The sequence below is a fragment of the Ursus maritimus genome, unplaced genomic scaffold (genome assembly GCF_017311325.1).
Source record: "Ursus maritimus isolate PB19 unplaced genomic scaffold, ASM1731132v1 scaffold_36, whole genome shotgun sequence".
Lineage (NCBI taxonomy): Eukaryota > Metazoa > Chordata > Mammalia > Carnivora > Ursidae > Ursus > Ursus maritimus.
This window is the reverse complement of record NW_024426230.1, coordinates 1,393,974-1,408,582: the sequence shown is the minus strand read 5'-3', so window position 1 is coordinate 1,408,582 and position 14,609 is coordinate 1,393,974. Positions and strand designations below refer to the sequence as shown.

Here is a 14,609-nt window from a genome sequence, read left to right as displayed (position 1 = left end):
CTTTGAGATCCAAAATGTCCTATCAGGCCTTATTTATATACTAGTTCACAATCGTGTCTCGAAGTAAAACCAGGCTCATTTCAGTTTGTATAACAAAAGTTTCCGTGAAGAGACGGGCAACCCTTGAAGCCACGAGGCGGCTGGGTTTGAAATCCCCTTGGAATGGTTAAGCCATTGAAAAATGGCACATTATGAACATTTGTTCTAAAATTTTCATTTGATGTCATAGGTTGATTACATATTTTCTTTATCCACTTGTTTCCTCCTTAAGTCATGTGCTTACAATGGGCATGGAATTTCTTAGCTTAATCATCAATAGTTGTGTCTCTGAATACCTTCATTTTCCAGTGAACACCCTTGAAAATAATTCTAAAACCTCTTGACTGCTTGTAAATTTCATTCCTGAAACTAGTTTCTGGGTCCGTAATACAAATATATTCTTGCTACTTGTCTTCAGATACTTTCAAAGTGGTAGGACTCTTTTTCTTTCTTTCCTTCTTTCTTTTTTTAATTTTCGGAGCAATTGCTCAGCTAAGTGTGGCTCCACAGTCAAACAGCTATTTTAACATCCTGGCTTTGAAACTGGTTATTTAAGCCTAAATTTTCCATGTGAGACCATATTCTACTTGAAAGTTTCCATTAGCTGGATAAATAGAATATGTACTAAATACTCACCTGAAATTTCTATCTTTGTGGCACCATTTTGTTTCCCCAGCTAGAGTGTGGGAGGCAGAGTCCTGGCAAGTGCTCTCAGCAAATCTCCATTCTTCCCTGTGATTCTTAAACAATGCAGCAAAGGAATGTCCAAGTCTGAAAGGTTAAGCGAGCTTTTTCTCAGGCTCCCATTTACATTTATCATCAAGTTAAAAACATACACGTTAATATCTTTTGAATACCTGATCAAGAGCAATGTCTTCCAGAAAGTAGAGCTAGATTGTGGGCAGGAGTTATGCCTGATTTATCTTTCTACTCCCTCCCCCCCCCCCCCCCAACTCCCTGCGGGAATCTAGCTCAGGAATACTTTGAGCATGTTCTTGGCTTTATCATTAAAGAACATTTAAGACGTGAGTGATTGTATTTTGCATATGGCGTAGCAGAATGTGAGATGAACAACACTGCTGAAGAGACAGGCCCATAAAGGTCAAGCATTCCACTTAACAAACAAAACTATATAAGGAGTTAGCATCGTGGGGGTGGCCAAAATTCCCTCCTGCAACAAGTAAGTGCCTCTGTACGCCAAGCACCGAGATAGGTAACTTAGGGTCATGGAGGAAACACCTCCTTATCTACAAACCCAAACACATGAAGGTTTTTAGGAGGATTCTGTTCTACTTCTCCGCACTAAAAAGACATGGATGAAAAAAATGGGTTATTGATACTAGCAACAACATGTATGAATTGCAAAATCATGCTGAGTGAAAGAAGCCAGACAAAAAATAGTGCATCTTTATTTGATTCCATTTATATAAAATTCTAGAGAGTGCAAACTAATCTATAGTGACGGTAGTAGATCAGTGGTTGGGAGGGGCCCGAGAGAATTACAAAGCGGCACAAGTTAACATTTAAGGGGTGATGCCAATGTTCCCTATCTTGATTGTGGTGATAGTAAGTATGAATAGTCAAGGTTAAAACTTAATGAATTGTACCTATTAAATATTGTGTGTCAAAATACCTAATAAAAATGTGTGAGTGTGTGTGTGTGTTTCGTTGTTCATTTTTATTTTTTTTTTTAGTAATCTCTACACCCAGTGTGGGGCTCGAACTCACAACCCTGAGATCAAGAGTCCCATGCTCTTCCCACTGAGCCAGCCATGTACCCCTGTGTGCACATTTGTTTTTGTTTGTTTGTTTGTTTGTTTTTAATATGGGAGGAAAAAGGAGAGAAGGAGGGAGAGGGGGAGAGAAAGAATGAATTCTAGGGCTTCTCTAGCAAATCCTACTTGCTCAAGGACACCAGATGGTGTGTGATTGTAAGATCTTTTTTCAGTACTTTGTTGCAGTTTTTATTGCCAAGATAGTGTATAGGCTCAATGTTCTAGTCTTTAAAGATTTTTTATTTATTTATTTGACAGAGAGAGAGACAGCCAGCGAGAGAGGGAACACAAGCAGGGGGAGTGGGAGAGGAAGAAGCAGGCTCATAGAGGAGGAGCCTGACGTGGGGCTCGAACCCGGAACGCCGGGATCACGCCCTGAGCCGAAGGCAGACGCTTTAACCGCTGTGCCACCCAGGCACCCCTCAATGTTCTAGTCTTATGTAAGAGTGGCCTATACAGTCCTCTTCCCTTCAGCCAGTCCCATCTACTCCTGAAGCCAGAAGGCAGCTTGGACTCCCTGTCTCTGCTTGCTGGGATGTTTCCTCCATTCTAAATGATCCAAATTCTCTCTCCTTTGAGGCCCAGTTAAGACAAGATTGATTTCATAGTCTTTCCTATCCATTCCTGCAGAAAGGGTTCTGTACCTTCTTTTAAGTTTCTCAAGTACGTATGTATGTATGTATGTATTTCTTATTTTTGTGAAGATTCTATTTGTCAGGGAGAGAGTGCACAAGCAGGGGGAGCTGGAGGCAGAGGGAGAGCTAGGCTCTCCACCGAGCAAAGAGCCCGATGTGGGACTTGATCCCAGGACCCAGATGCTTAACCAACTGAGCCACCCAGGTGCCCCAAGTTTCCCAAGTACTTATAATCTAAGCTGCTCTTTTGACACCTCTTTGCTGCCTTGTATTATTTACTTTTCATGTGCATGTCTTACTCTTCTCAACTACATTATGAACTTCCTCAGGTCAGGGACTGGGTCATGTTTATCTCTGTGTCTTCCAAGTCGCGTAATACATGCTCAGTAAGTGTCAATTTTAAAATACCTCACTTTAATCGTCCTTCCAAAGCACTTTCTCAGCCATTATCTCATTTGATCATTACATCAACACTCCGAGATTGGAGGAGCTGGAACTATGTTACTTCCTCATTCTGACAAATAAGGAACCTGAAGCCCAAGGTCACCGAGAGAGAGAGAGAGAGAGAGAGAGAGAGAGAGAGATGGAACAGATAATTGCATATGAAGGTTTGACACAATTCAAGGCTTCCCATGGCTTTCACCCTCCCCTCCCCTCTACCCTACCTGAAGACGGGCCTCTGCACCCTTCTCCCATTCCCTAAGTCCTTTAGAGCTGCTTAGCCAAATAAAACTTGACAAATAGGAGACATGAAATTTCAGTCGATTTCTGATCAGCTCTGAGTCACCAAAGCATGCTTGGTATTTTGTTCCAAGTATCGTTTGTTAGGAACATTATGCCTGATATTTAATAATGCTGCAGCACAGAGCTGAGGAAGCATAAACGATTTTTAAAAGCCGTAGAAAATGACAGCACTTTAATATTAAACACGAAAGGTGGCAGCTGACAAGATGACCAGGGATATAAGATTTCTGCACTGGACCACGCTATTCCTCTATGTATTGCTAGCGGAACTCTCCAGTTGGTACTAAAGAAAAAGATGAAACTCTCTAACACTCCGCATGCCTAACAGAGAGATTCCTTCCCCACCACCCCAGACTATCAGCTTTTCTGATACAAGAGATTTAAGAAACTGGGTGTAATTTACTTAGTATCAAATATTATTTTTGAAATAATTCACTTAATGACTACATTCCAGTCCACCTTGAAAAGAGGGTGGAAGTGGTGTCAGAGATCATTTCCCCCTCCTCCCATGTGACCTCCTGCTAGGATCCCTCATTGGCTAAAAGCAGTCATGAATATGGAACCCTGAAGTACTTACTGGTCTATATAGGGTGTCAAAAAGCAGAATGTGCATGGGGGGGGCAAATGGAAGACATCTAGCTCATTGGTCTAGGGATGGTGTGTGACCCAGTCTGGCCAATGAGACATATGGGAAAGTCTGGCTGGGAAAGGCTTTCTTCTCTGACTGAAGGCTCCTCCCCTCCCCTCCTGCTTGGGATGCTGTTGAGTTGGTTGTACTTCTTGGATTTCGGCAGCTACCTTGTGATCATGAGGGAAATGCAAAAAGAACTGCAAAGAACTTTGACCACAGAGCTACTAAAAAGCTTTGGGACCTCCAGCTCCAGACTTACTGTTAAGCAAACAATAAATGCCCCTATGGTTTAAAAAGGAGGCAGGGAAGGTGGGAGGGAGGGAGGAAGAGAGAGAGAGCACCTGTGAAGAAGCAAGAGAGCTGAATGAAGGATGAGATAATGGAGAGGTTAGAGGAGCCTGGGGCAGGAAATTAGAGCAGCTAACCCAGGGGGCTGCGCCAGAAGGAGGAGACTGGTAGGCTTGGTGTGGGCGGCAGGCCTGGGAAGGTTCAGAGGGCCATTGGGTCAGGTTTAGACTCTGTGAGCTGCGACCTCAAACAAGTTACTTAATTTCTTTGCGCCTTAGTTTTCCCTTCTGTAAAATGGGTATAATAGTGACTTCCTCGTAGGACGCTGTACGAACTTACACGAGATCTAAATGAGGAATGGCAAGTAAACCCTGACTCACTGTAGGCCCTCAATAAATGTTAGCAATCATTACCATTTTCTCAACATTTGCCCTCAACAAGGGGGAGGTACCCAGAAAAAGGGGCCAAGAGACCGGGTTCGCCGGCGGTTCAGGACCGAGCGCTCGCGCTCTGCGGGAGGGGGGGCGGGGCCTGCCGTTCCCGCCTCGAGCGTGGCCCCGCCCCTCTTCCCCTCTCAGGAGGCCTCGCGTGCACTCTCGGCCTTCCCCCACTCCCCCGACCTTCCCGCGCGGTCCTCCCGGGCCTCTCTTCCCCCAGCCCCAGTGTCGGGCCCGAGTGAGACGTTCCGGAGCCCGGGCGAGGGCGGGGTCCCCGTGTCGACGCTGCCGGCCCGCCCGCCCCAGCCCTCTCCGCACGGCGCCGGGAGCTTCAGCGGCCCTCTGGTGTGCAGGTTTGCCTCGGAGGGTCGGCGGGCCGCGCTGCGGGGAGGAGGCGTGCTGGGAGGGTTCGGCCGGCCGGCCCCCGGCCCCCGGCCCCCGGCCGCCCTCGCCCTTGGGAATCCTTGGCTGCCCAGACGGAAGGGAAGTGGGCGCCGGAGAGCCCGCTCCGCATTTTGATTCATCTCGGGCCCTGTAAGGGTCACATCTTGTGAAAATACCTGTAAAATCAATTTAACGTTCAGTGCAGCGTGTAAAGACAGCTCTAAGAATTTAAAAGACGCCTGAGTCAGAACATTTAAATGCTTGGGTCCCTGTAGCAGCGTTTTAACACGTCTGGGTGCGGAGGGTGGAGAATCGAGCCTGATTGCCGCCTTCGTTCACGCCCTGTAACATTTTAAAAGGGTAAAGAAGGGCACCCCAAGAAAACCCAAGTGGGCAGCTCCCCTAGGGAGCGAAGAACAGCTGACTTTTGAAATTTGTGTTGGTCCTCATTTCCGTGTGCGAAATTTGCCTGCAGAACTTAGATCAACGATAAACAGAACTGTTAAAACACTGGGCTTAACTAACTAGTGGCCTTTGTTGACAAGTCGATTGTGTTATTAATTCTTGGTGTCTCAGCCAAGGCAGGATTCATTATCTCCGTTTTGCAGGTGGAAGAAAGTTTGGCACAAAAAAACCATTTCCCTTAAATTCACACAGAAGGGACTGCAGAGCTGCAAATTAAGTCTTAGCATTCCGGCTCCTCGTCTGTGTTCCCCTCTGGACCACGTTACGAAATAGATGAGTAGTTACTTTGATGCTACGCATAAGACGAGGGAGTAAACCAAATGCTCTGTGAACTCAAAGTGTTAAATCGTAATAACCTTCAGTGTCTCCTGCTTTGGGAGACTCAGCTGCCCTTTGGAGTTGACACCTTCCAGAGAGGAGTGGGTGGAGCAAAAAAAAAAAAAAAAAGAAAAAAGAAAAGGAAAATAACATCAAGGGAAAAATTTAGTCCCCAGAGTCCACAAATGGTGCCCACTTTTACTGCCCCTTTGTGTTGATGTCATACTTTGCAGTGTATTCCATGTTCTGGCGAAACACCCGGGGGCTCCCATCCCAGCCTCAGCTGCCTTAACGACACGTTTGAGTTGCTCTTCTGGCACTGACCTCCCTGTCCATCTTCTTGTCATGCTCTTTCCTCCAGGTGCTCCTTACTAATGCTGTTATGTGAAAACCAGTTGTTCAAGTGTGGAATGATTTGTCGCTCCTGAAGGATGATTCTAGAGTTAATGATCAAAAACTACCAACAGATTTTAGACGAAAGGACAAGTTAAAGAAGCTCAAGAAACTATTGTGGAATTTGATAGCTGAGTTATTTGGGGGAAGAAAGCAGACATTGACTCCCCCCACCCCCTGTTTCCCCAATTCACTCATAACTGGGAAGCAGCAGCCCAGTTTTAACTTGGACATAATGTTGAGGGGAGGGGAGCATCCTTCCGTTTAGTGAATTGGAAAATTTTCTTTCCAAAGGAGGCTCCTTTTTTGACAGCTTGGAACAAGTGGAAACATTTGTGTGCTTAGAATGCAAATTGTTTTGCCACTTATAAGTCTGCCCATAAAATCTGTACAGGAGCTTGGGACCCAGGGTGTGTGATATAGTCTCTCCCTGTAAGAGGCATCCCTGTGCTTCCTCCCCAGCTTGTAGACAACAGAAATTTGAACCCAAGGTAGTTTTCTTGGAGTGGCCACCCAATTTATTCACTCCTTGTTCTCTTTCACTCAGTTCCACACATAAGAATTTCAAGAAAATCAGATGGCTTCCGGGGATTTCTGCTCCCCCGGAGAAGGGATGGAAATACTCCAAGAAGGTAAGGGCTGCCATTTGAAGGCGGTTTGATGACTTACCCAGAGAGGTCTGAGCCAGGTTCTTGCTTTCTATAATAAAAAGGATTTATAAAGTTCACCAGTATGCTTTCTCACATAAAAGCTGAAGTTTCTGGGGAAACTAGGATACATGAAGATTCTTGGACACTCTCTTATTAGAAAAAGGTTACACTGGCTCCTGTTACTTACCCGCCTGTGCAGTAGACTAAAAACTCCAGTTGCTTCCATGCTGTGTCAGCAGGCATAACCTCAAGAGAAGGGTGGCCAGCAAACTCTGCGAAGGCTTCCTTCCTACCTGGGTCTTAAATTTTCTCATATCTTGTACTCCAAAATCTCAGGTCCTTACGTATCTTGAATTCTTCCCCTATCTCAAACCCTTTTTGTATCTTGAATCCTTCTGTATCTTGAATTCTNNCCCTATCTCCAAACCCTTTCTATATCTTGAATCCTTCAAGAACTCGAATCTTCTATATTTTGAACATTGCCATGTTGATCCTTCAATGCCTGAGGGGGAGAAAAAAGAGAGTTCTTAGTTTCCAAAAGGGCTTTCTCATGGTCCAAATAATGAAAGTTTGATTATTTGGTAAGTAGGAGTAAAACAGAAGACCCCAGCAGAAAGCATGTGGGAAAAGAGATGGAAAGAGAGGCCCTTGAACCAATGGAATAATCAGAGGATCCCGATTTCTTGCACTTTTTCTCATGTGTGTGCTGCTCTGAGTCCACATGGGTTACTCAGCTCTGTACAGTAAGAATTGACTTCAGATTTCCACTTACTCCTAAGAGTATAGCTTCTCACAGTCTTGCTTATGCAACTAGAGATCACATCTAAAGTTGGAACTTTACCTTGGTTTTTTCCCTTTCCTCAAGAATTCTAGCTATTCTGTGTAAACGGGGCATTTGGAGTACTCCGGTGACCCCTACTAGAAGGTCCCTTATTCCTGATTCTTTTTTTTTTTTTTTAAAGATTTTGTTTATTTATTGACAGAGATAGAGACAGCCAGCGAGAGAGGGAACACAAGCAGGGGGAGTGGGAGAGGAAGAAGCAGGCTCATAGCGGAAGAGCCCAATGTGGGGCTTGATCCCATAACGCCGGGATCACGTCCTGAGCCGAAGGCAGACGCTTAACCGCTGTGCCGCCCAGGCGCCCCCCTTATTCCTGATTCTATTTGTCTCATCCTTTCTGACTGTACTTCCGTTTTCTGAGCTCTTAGGTTCAGTAGAGACTCATTCCCTAATTCTTGATTAATATCTTTGTATATGTAAATATAAATGCTTGTTACTTTTGAGTATAGCCTCGAGTTTATTTGTGGGGTTTTAAACATTTCATTAGATTTAGAAAACTTCCCTACCAAAAACCTAGGGGTTTTTTGGAAGTGAGTATTAAGCTAAGAGTGATTCTCAATTATATGTGATACCTCCTTTGTGTTTTTTGGGGGTTTTTTCCTTCTCTTTTGCCCCTGTGGGGGACATCCCATGAAGTGTGTAGCAAACAGCTTCCTCCTTGTAACCTGAGTGAAGAGGACCTGTTACAGAACCCACACTTCAGCAAACTGCTGCTGGGTCTGTCCCAGCACATGGATGAGAGTGGCTTAAGCCTCACCCTGGCAAAGGAGCAGGCTCAGGTAAGAGCCCCGGGAGGAGGAATGACAGGAGGAAGGAAGAATCTTCCAAGAGGGNAAGAGGTTCCTACCTGGGATTTTTTTGGTTTCCTAGGCATGGAAGGAAGTTCGACTGCATAAGACAACATGGCTGAGGTCTGAGGTTTTACAGAGAGTCATTCAAGAGCTGCTTGTGGACTACTATGTGAAGACACAAGACACAAATTTAACTTCTGAGGACAAAAAGGTGAAGCAGGAGAGATGCAGTAGGGGGTGGTTACCAGCCGCAGGACTGACCAGGCCAACTGTGGCTTCACCTGATTGTGTGCTCTGGGGGAAGGAGGAGCTTCGAGGGATGGTTATCAAAGAGGAAATGGACTGGGGGGCGCGTGGCTGGCTCGGAGGGTGGAGCATGTGACTCTTGATCCTCAGGGTTGTGAGTTCGAGCCCCACACTGGGTGTAGAGACGACTTAAAAATAAAATCTTTTAAAAGAAGAAGAAGAAATAGACTGTAGTTATGGCGGAAGAGGTGGGTGTGTTGTCAGGGTTTTGAAAAGAAAGATTGACAGGAGAAGGCACTGGCAGCTGAGGGGGATAACATATTTGAGGACTTGGAAAATGTGTGAAGAACTGGTTTATGAGGATGGAGGAGGTGGAGTGGGAGAAGTTGTATAGTAACTTCTTTTTGTTTTTTATTCTCTGTCAGTTTCATGAGACCCTGGAACAGCGGCTACTTGTGACTGAACTGACCCGACTGTTGGGTCCCAGCCGGGAGAGGGAAACGCCTCCACTGCTGGGGCTGGAGAAGGCAGACCTTCTGGAGCTCATGCCCCCCTCAGAGGTTGGGAGTGGGCAGAGACTGGGACCAAAGAAGGGAAATGGCTTAATGTCTCCCATATACTTAAACGTTTTTTGGTTACACTTTATTGTTTTTGTAAAAATGATACACGTTCATGGGGGCCAAACTCAAATAAATAAGAAAAATGTTACACAGGAGAAAGTAAAAGCTGAAATGCTACATCTAGAAATAAGTACAGTATATTATCTACAGCTCGACATAAATGGTATTATAGCCCCCATGCTTGTATAGTGAATGCAATCTGTTTTCACTTAATGTATTTGGGACTTTTTTCAAGTCAATAAATAAATGAAAATAAGATGATAGCTCCTAAAGCACCCTTAGCACCGTGCCAGGCACATAGTTCGTGCTCAGTGTTGTTATACCATCAGTTTATTTTGTTTTATTTTAGTTTTTAAAAGATTTATTGATTTGTTTGAGAGAGAGAGTGCAAGTGAGGGGAGGGGCAGAGGGAGAGAGAAGATCCCAAGCCGACTCTGAGCTGAGCGCATAGCCCGGCCCTGGGCTCAAGCCCATGACACCAAGATCATGACCTGAGCTGAAACCAAAAGTCAGATGCTCAACTGACCGAGCCACCCAGGCGTCCCTGTATCATCAGTTTAAATCACGGATAGGATTTCAGGGTATGGGGGTGCCTGGCTGGCTCAGTCCGTAGAGCTTGCAACTCTTGATCGAGCCGCGCATTGGGGGTAGAGATTACATTAAAAAAAATTTTTTTTAAAAAGGATTCCATTGTATGGATGTAGCATAATTTGCTTAACCTTAATGATGGATATGGTTGTTTTTACATTTTTGCTGTTAGAAACCACACGGATAGGAACATGCTAGTTCATAGGTGTGTTTGCCTTTGTATGATAATTTCCCCAATTATCAGTTGTCAAAGTGGGATCACTGGTCAGAGGATATACACGTTAAACATACTGGTGTATATTGCCAGTTCCCTACCTTTTCATCAACATGGGGTCTTGACCATCATTTCATGCTTTGCAAATTTGATAGGCTAACAAAAATGAAATCTCCCTGATGTCTCTTGATGCATTTTCGCTGGTTATCATTGAGAGTGTTACCATCCCGTACTTGTTGGCTGGATCTTCCTAGTTCTCACAGTCTGTTTGCATCTCTCTTTTTTTTTGCTTCTGCGGCTATAGGATTTTGTGTGGATGAGAGCTCGGCTCCCACCGGAAGTGGAGGAGCAGCTCAAGAAGAAATGTTTCACCCTGCTCTGCTACCATGACCCCAATTCCGGTGAGTGCTGGCACTCTGCTCCGTCCACAGCTGACCTTCAGGATTTCTGGTCTGCTCTTCTGAGAATAATACATTGAGTTTTAGATCCGGGACAGAAGCTAGGAAGCATTGGAGATGCTTATTTGTTTGCTTCCTTGCGGGTAACATACAAGCAAGGAATTGTGTGAGAACTCCTTTTATTCAGCAAGGTACCAAGTGTCCTCTTACTGCAGAGAAGGATGAGTTCGTTTATCTCCAGAGAATCAGAATGGAATAGGGAAGAAAGTTCAGGCTAATAGGTATTCCCTTTATCTTCATTTCTCTGACTTCAGAATTAAGGGCCAAATCTGTACTTAAAGGTAAGAGCAAGGGGCATGAGGCTGGCTCAGTCTGAAGAGCATGTGACTCTTGATCTCGGGGTCATGGGTTGGAGCTCCATGTTGGGTGTAGAGGTTATTTAAATTAAATAAATAAAATAAATAAAATAAAAATAAAGGTAAGAGCGAAGAGAACTTTATGAGAACTGGGCCATTTTCACGGGACACCAGAAGAAAACCTGAAGAGAGAATTTGTAGGGCTGGACGTGGGATAGCACACTGAGACATGGCCTTAGAAGGGCAGTAGCAATTAGAGCAATTTCCTGTCCGGTCCTCTGTCTCTTTGACTAGATTCAGACAGTGAAACCTTGAAGGCAGCGAAGGTGTGGAAACTGGCAGAGGTCCTGGTGGGCGAGAAGCAGCAATGCCAGGATGCCAAGAGCCAGCAGAAGGAGCAGATGGTGCTGCTTGAGAAGAAGAGCGCCACCTACTCCCAGGTTTGTCAGGCACTGGGACGGCCTCGTCTGTCTCTCATCCTGGCCCCAGGGCCACTTTTGGGGAAGCCAAGGAGTTTTTTTTTTTTTTTTTTAAGATTTTATTTATTTATTTAACAGAGATAGAGACAGCCAGCGAGAGAGGGAACATAGCAGGGGGAGTGGGAGAGGAAGAAGCAGGCTCCCAGTGGAGGAGCCTGACGTGGGGCTCGATCCCGTAACGCCGGGATCACGCCCTGAGCCGAAGGCAGACGCTTAACCACTGTGCCACCCAGGCGCCCCAGCCAAGGAGTTTTGATCTGCCTGGTTTCCTACTGATTCTTGGCTTTGCCTCCCCTGCCTCCCGGGGCTCAGGTGCTTCTGCGCTGCCTTGCCCTGCTGCAGAGGCTTCTTCAGGAGCACCGGCTTAAGACGCAGTCTGAGCTGGACCGCATCAATGCCCAGTACCTGGAGGTCAAGTGCAGTGCCATGATCCTTAAGCTGAGGTGAGCTGTGTGACCCCTGCGGGTCTCAGGAAGGCTGTCTCACACACCACCCCATCCAACCCTCTGCCTCATCTCTCTTTCCTCTCCGCCGTGCCTAGCATCTTATGGGTGTTCGGTTAATGCCGCACAGCAGTATTCGCCGTTGGATTACCCAGAAGTGTTCAACCTTCTTCTTCTTCTTTTTAATGATTTATTTATTTTGAGAGAGAGCGCAAGCGTGCACTGTGGGGAGGGGCAGGGGGAGAGAGTCCCAAGCAGACTCTGCGCTGAGTGTGGAGCCCGAGACGGGGCTCGATCCCCCAACCCCGAGGTCATGACCTGAGCCAAAACCAAGAGTCAGACGCTCAACCGACTGTGCCACCCAGATACCCCCTTTTGACATTCTTGAATCTTACTTTAAAATTTTATTTATTTTACAGCGCATGCAAGTGGGGGGGAGGAGCAGAGGGAGAGGGACAAGCACACCCCGCACGGAGGGCAACATGGGGCTCCGGCTCAGGATCCTGAGCCAAAATCAAGTGTTGGGTGTTCAGCCGACTGAGCCACCTAGGTGCCCCTTGAGTCTTATTTTATAAAGCCTTCCAAAATAGGTGCTTTCTTGTGAGATACGTTACTAAGGAATTCTGAGTGACCTTCTTGTCCTGTCACTGCCACATCTTGACCATGGGCAGGGACTTGTGTCCTGTTCCCAGCTCTGCTGCCGTCAGGGACCCTCAGCGTTTCTTTCTTCCCTCTGTCAGGATGGAGGAGCTAAAGATCTTGTCTGACACTTACACTGCTGAGAAAGTGGAAGTTCATCGTCTCATTAGGTGAGAACTCCCAAGGGCCTGGTCCAGCTACTCAGGGCTGGCCCCACACCCTCCTCACCCGTCCATTTTAACATATCCGCAGTCCTGTCTACTTTCCGAGGAGCCAGATCCTTTTACATCGTATCTTCTGTTCCCTGGGCTATAGGGACCGTCTGGAGGGGGCCATTCGCCTACAAGAGCAGGACATGGAGAAGTCCCGACAGGCCCTGAGCACCTATGAGGTCCTTGGGGAGGAGTTCGACAGGCTGGTAAAGGAGTACGCCCAACTCAAGCAGGCGACCGAGAACCAGCGCTGGGCCCTCCGGGAGTTTAGCAAGGCCTGCCGCTGAGCGCGGCCTCGTGGGGGTCCCAGGCGGACTTCCGCGCACGCGCGCTGCCTCCCCCACCTCCTGCCCAAAGGACCACCTCCACCTGAGGCCCGCTTTCACTCCGGGAGTGTGGGGACGCTTGCGGGAAACACCGCAGTGGGTTAGATACCGTCCTGGTTTTCCTTCCTTGTTTACAGTGACTGAGTCTCTTCGGGGAAATGGAGCGGATTTCTATAATTCTGTGTGCAGCTATTTGTCAGTGTCGGCCCCGTATTATATTTGATTATCTCCTGAATAAAGTGACGATGCTTCCTTTGGGCACAGATGAAGGAAGAACATGAAAGACTAGATGGGTGAGGAGGGGAACCGAGAGGATCCGGACAAACAGATGTGTAATGCTTACGCTTAGAGTGGGAGGTAGGAGTGCCGGCCCGCCCACCTGGAGTCTAAGAGGCTTCATTCTTGGAGAGCAGGTATGGATTAAATCCGGGCTTGCCCTTGAAGACCTGTAATATCACAGAGGAGGGCTGGATGCCACTGCGGGTACGGGACGATTCTGTCACCACGGCTCTCGGTGGGGCAGTTAGGAGAAAGCAGCAGGGCATCCAGCCCTGTTACAGGAAAGGACACAAGCCAGTTGTGTTCCTGGTTCCTGCTGTGTGGTTTGAGGGTTACTTTTTTCTCTGAAAGCAGAGTGGGAAGAGATCGTCCCCAGGAACCAAGTTTCACAGTCCACTTAGAACAAGGCAGGGCCTTGATGGCATCAAAGGTGGAGACTGAGAACAGAAGCAGGACCTCCACCCTTATTCAGAAGCGTCTATTCAGCTTCTCAAACTGCTTTCACGGGGACTGTCTTGAGGCGTTCTGCTACAATAAATCATGATGGTCTTGGATTGGTTTACAGGAAAAACTAAGGTCTAACATAATTTAGATTGTTTCTATAAATGGTGCTTACTGTCATTTATAAGGAAGTGTTGGCCCACACGCAATTCACAAATCAGGAACAGATTAATGGAAAAAGTCAGAAATAGTCAATATTGCTTCGTTCTATACTTTTTCTTTTCCCCAACATTTTTGGGGTAAAGTTTCAAACCTACAGAAAAATTCAAAGAATAGTACAATAAACACCAGTATAGTCTTAACAACCCAGATTCAACAATTATTAACAGTTTGCTTTTCTCTCCCTCTCCCTTCCCTCCTCCCCCTCTCTATTAAGACTGATAAATATATAGTTATACAGACTTTTTTCTTCCAGAGCCATTGTATAGTAAGTTACAGATGTGATATATCATTCCCTAAATACTTAAGCAGGCAACTTTTAATAAGGGCATTCCTCTGTATAACTAATAAAATTATTATACTTAAAAATTAATAATTTCATAATATCTATTATCTAGATCATATTAAAATTTCCCTAATTTGTTTTCTTGGTTTAGGGTCCATTGAAGGTGTGGGTATTACATTTGGATGTTAGGTTTGTTTTTTCTGTGTTTTGGGTTTTTCTTAAGATTTATTTATATTTATTTGACAGTGAGAAGAGAGAGCACAAGCAGGGGGAGCAGGAGAAGGAAAGCAGGCTCCCCACTGAGCAGGGAGCCCCATATGGGGTTTGATCCCAGGACCCCGAGATCATGACCTGAGCTAAAGGCAGATGCTTAACCAGCAGATGCTTAACCGACTGAGCCACCCAGGCACCCCTCCTTTTTTTTTTTGTTTTTGTTTTTAATAGGCTCCATGCCAAATGTGGGACTTGAACT

At 46.1% G+C, this 14,609-nt stretch overlaps 1 protein-coding gene across 5 annotated transcripts; it reads left to right on the top strand.

The window, feature by feature from the left end:
- Positions 1–4,735: 4,735 nt before the first annotated feature.
- On the top strand, positions 4,736–13,173 carry HAUS4 (HAUS augmin like complex subunit 4). Of its 5 annotated transcripts, none has more exons than XM_040620712.1 (10): positions 4,736–4,902; positions 6,657–6,741; positions 8,237–8,379; positions 8,471–8,602; positions 9,063–9,197; positions 10,364–10,460; positions 11,108–11,253; positions 11,605–11,735; positions 12,476–12,544; positions 12,690–13,173. In XM_040620712.1, the coding sequence occupies exons 2-10, from the start codon at positions 6,687–6,689 to the stop codon at positions 12,871–12,873; spliced, it is 1,092 nt and encodes a 363-aa protein (XP_040476646.1). In that variant the 5' UTR covers positions 4,736–4,902; positions 6,657–6,686; the 3' UTR covers positions 12,874–13,173. The 5 variants fall into 5 exon arrangements, with proteins under 5 accessions (XP_040476646.1, XP_040476647.1, XP_008708756.1 ...); XM_040620713.1 differs by having other exon boundaries at positions 4,737–4,894; XM_008710532.2 differs by lacking the exon at positions 4,736–4,902 and adding an exon at positions 4,956–6,158.
- Positions 13,174–14,609: the final 1,436 nt, after the last annotated feature.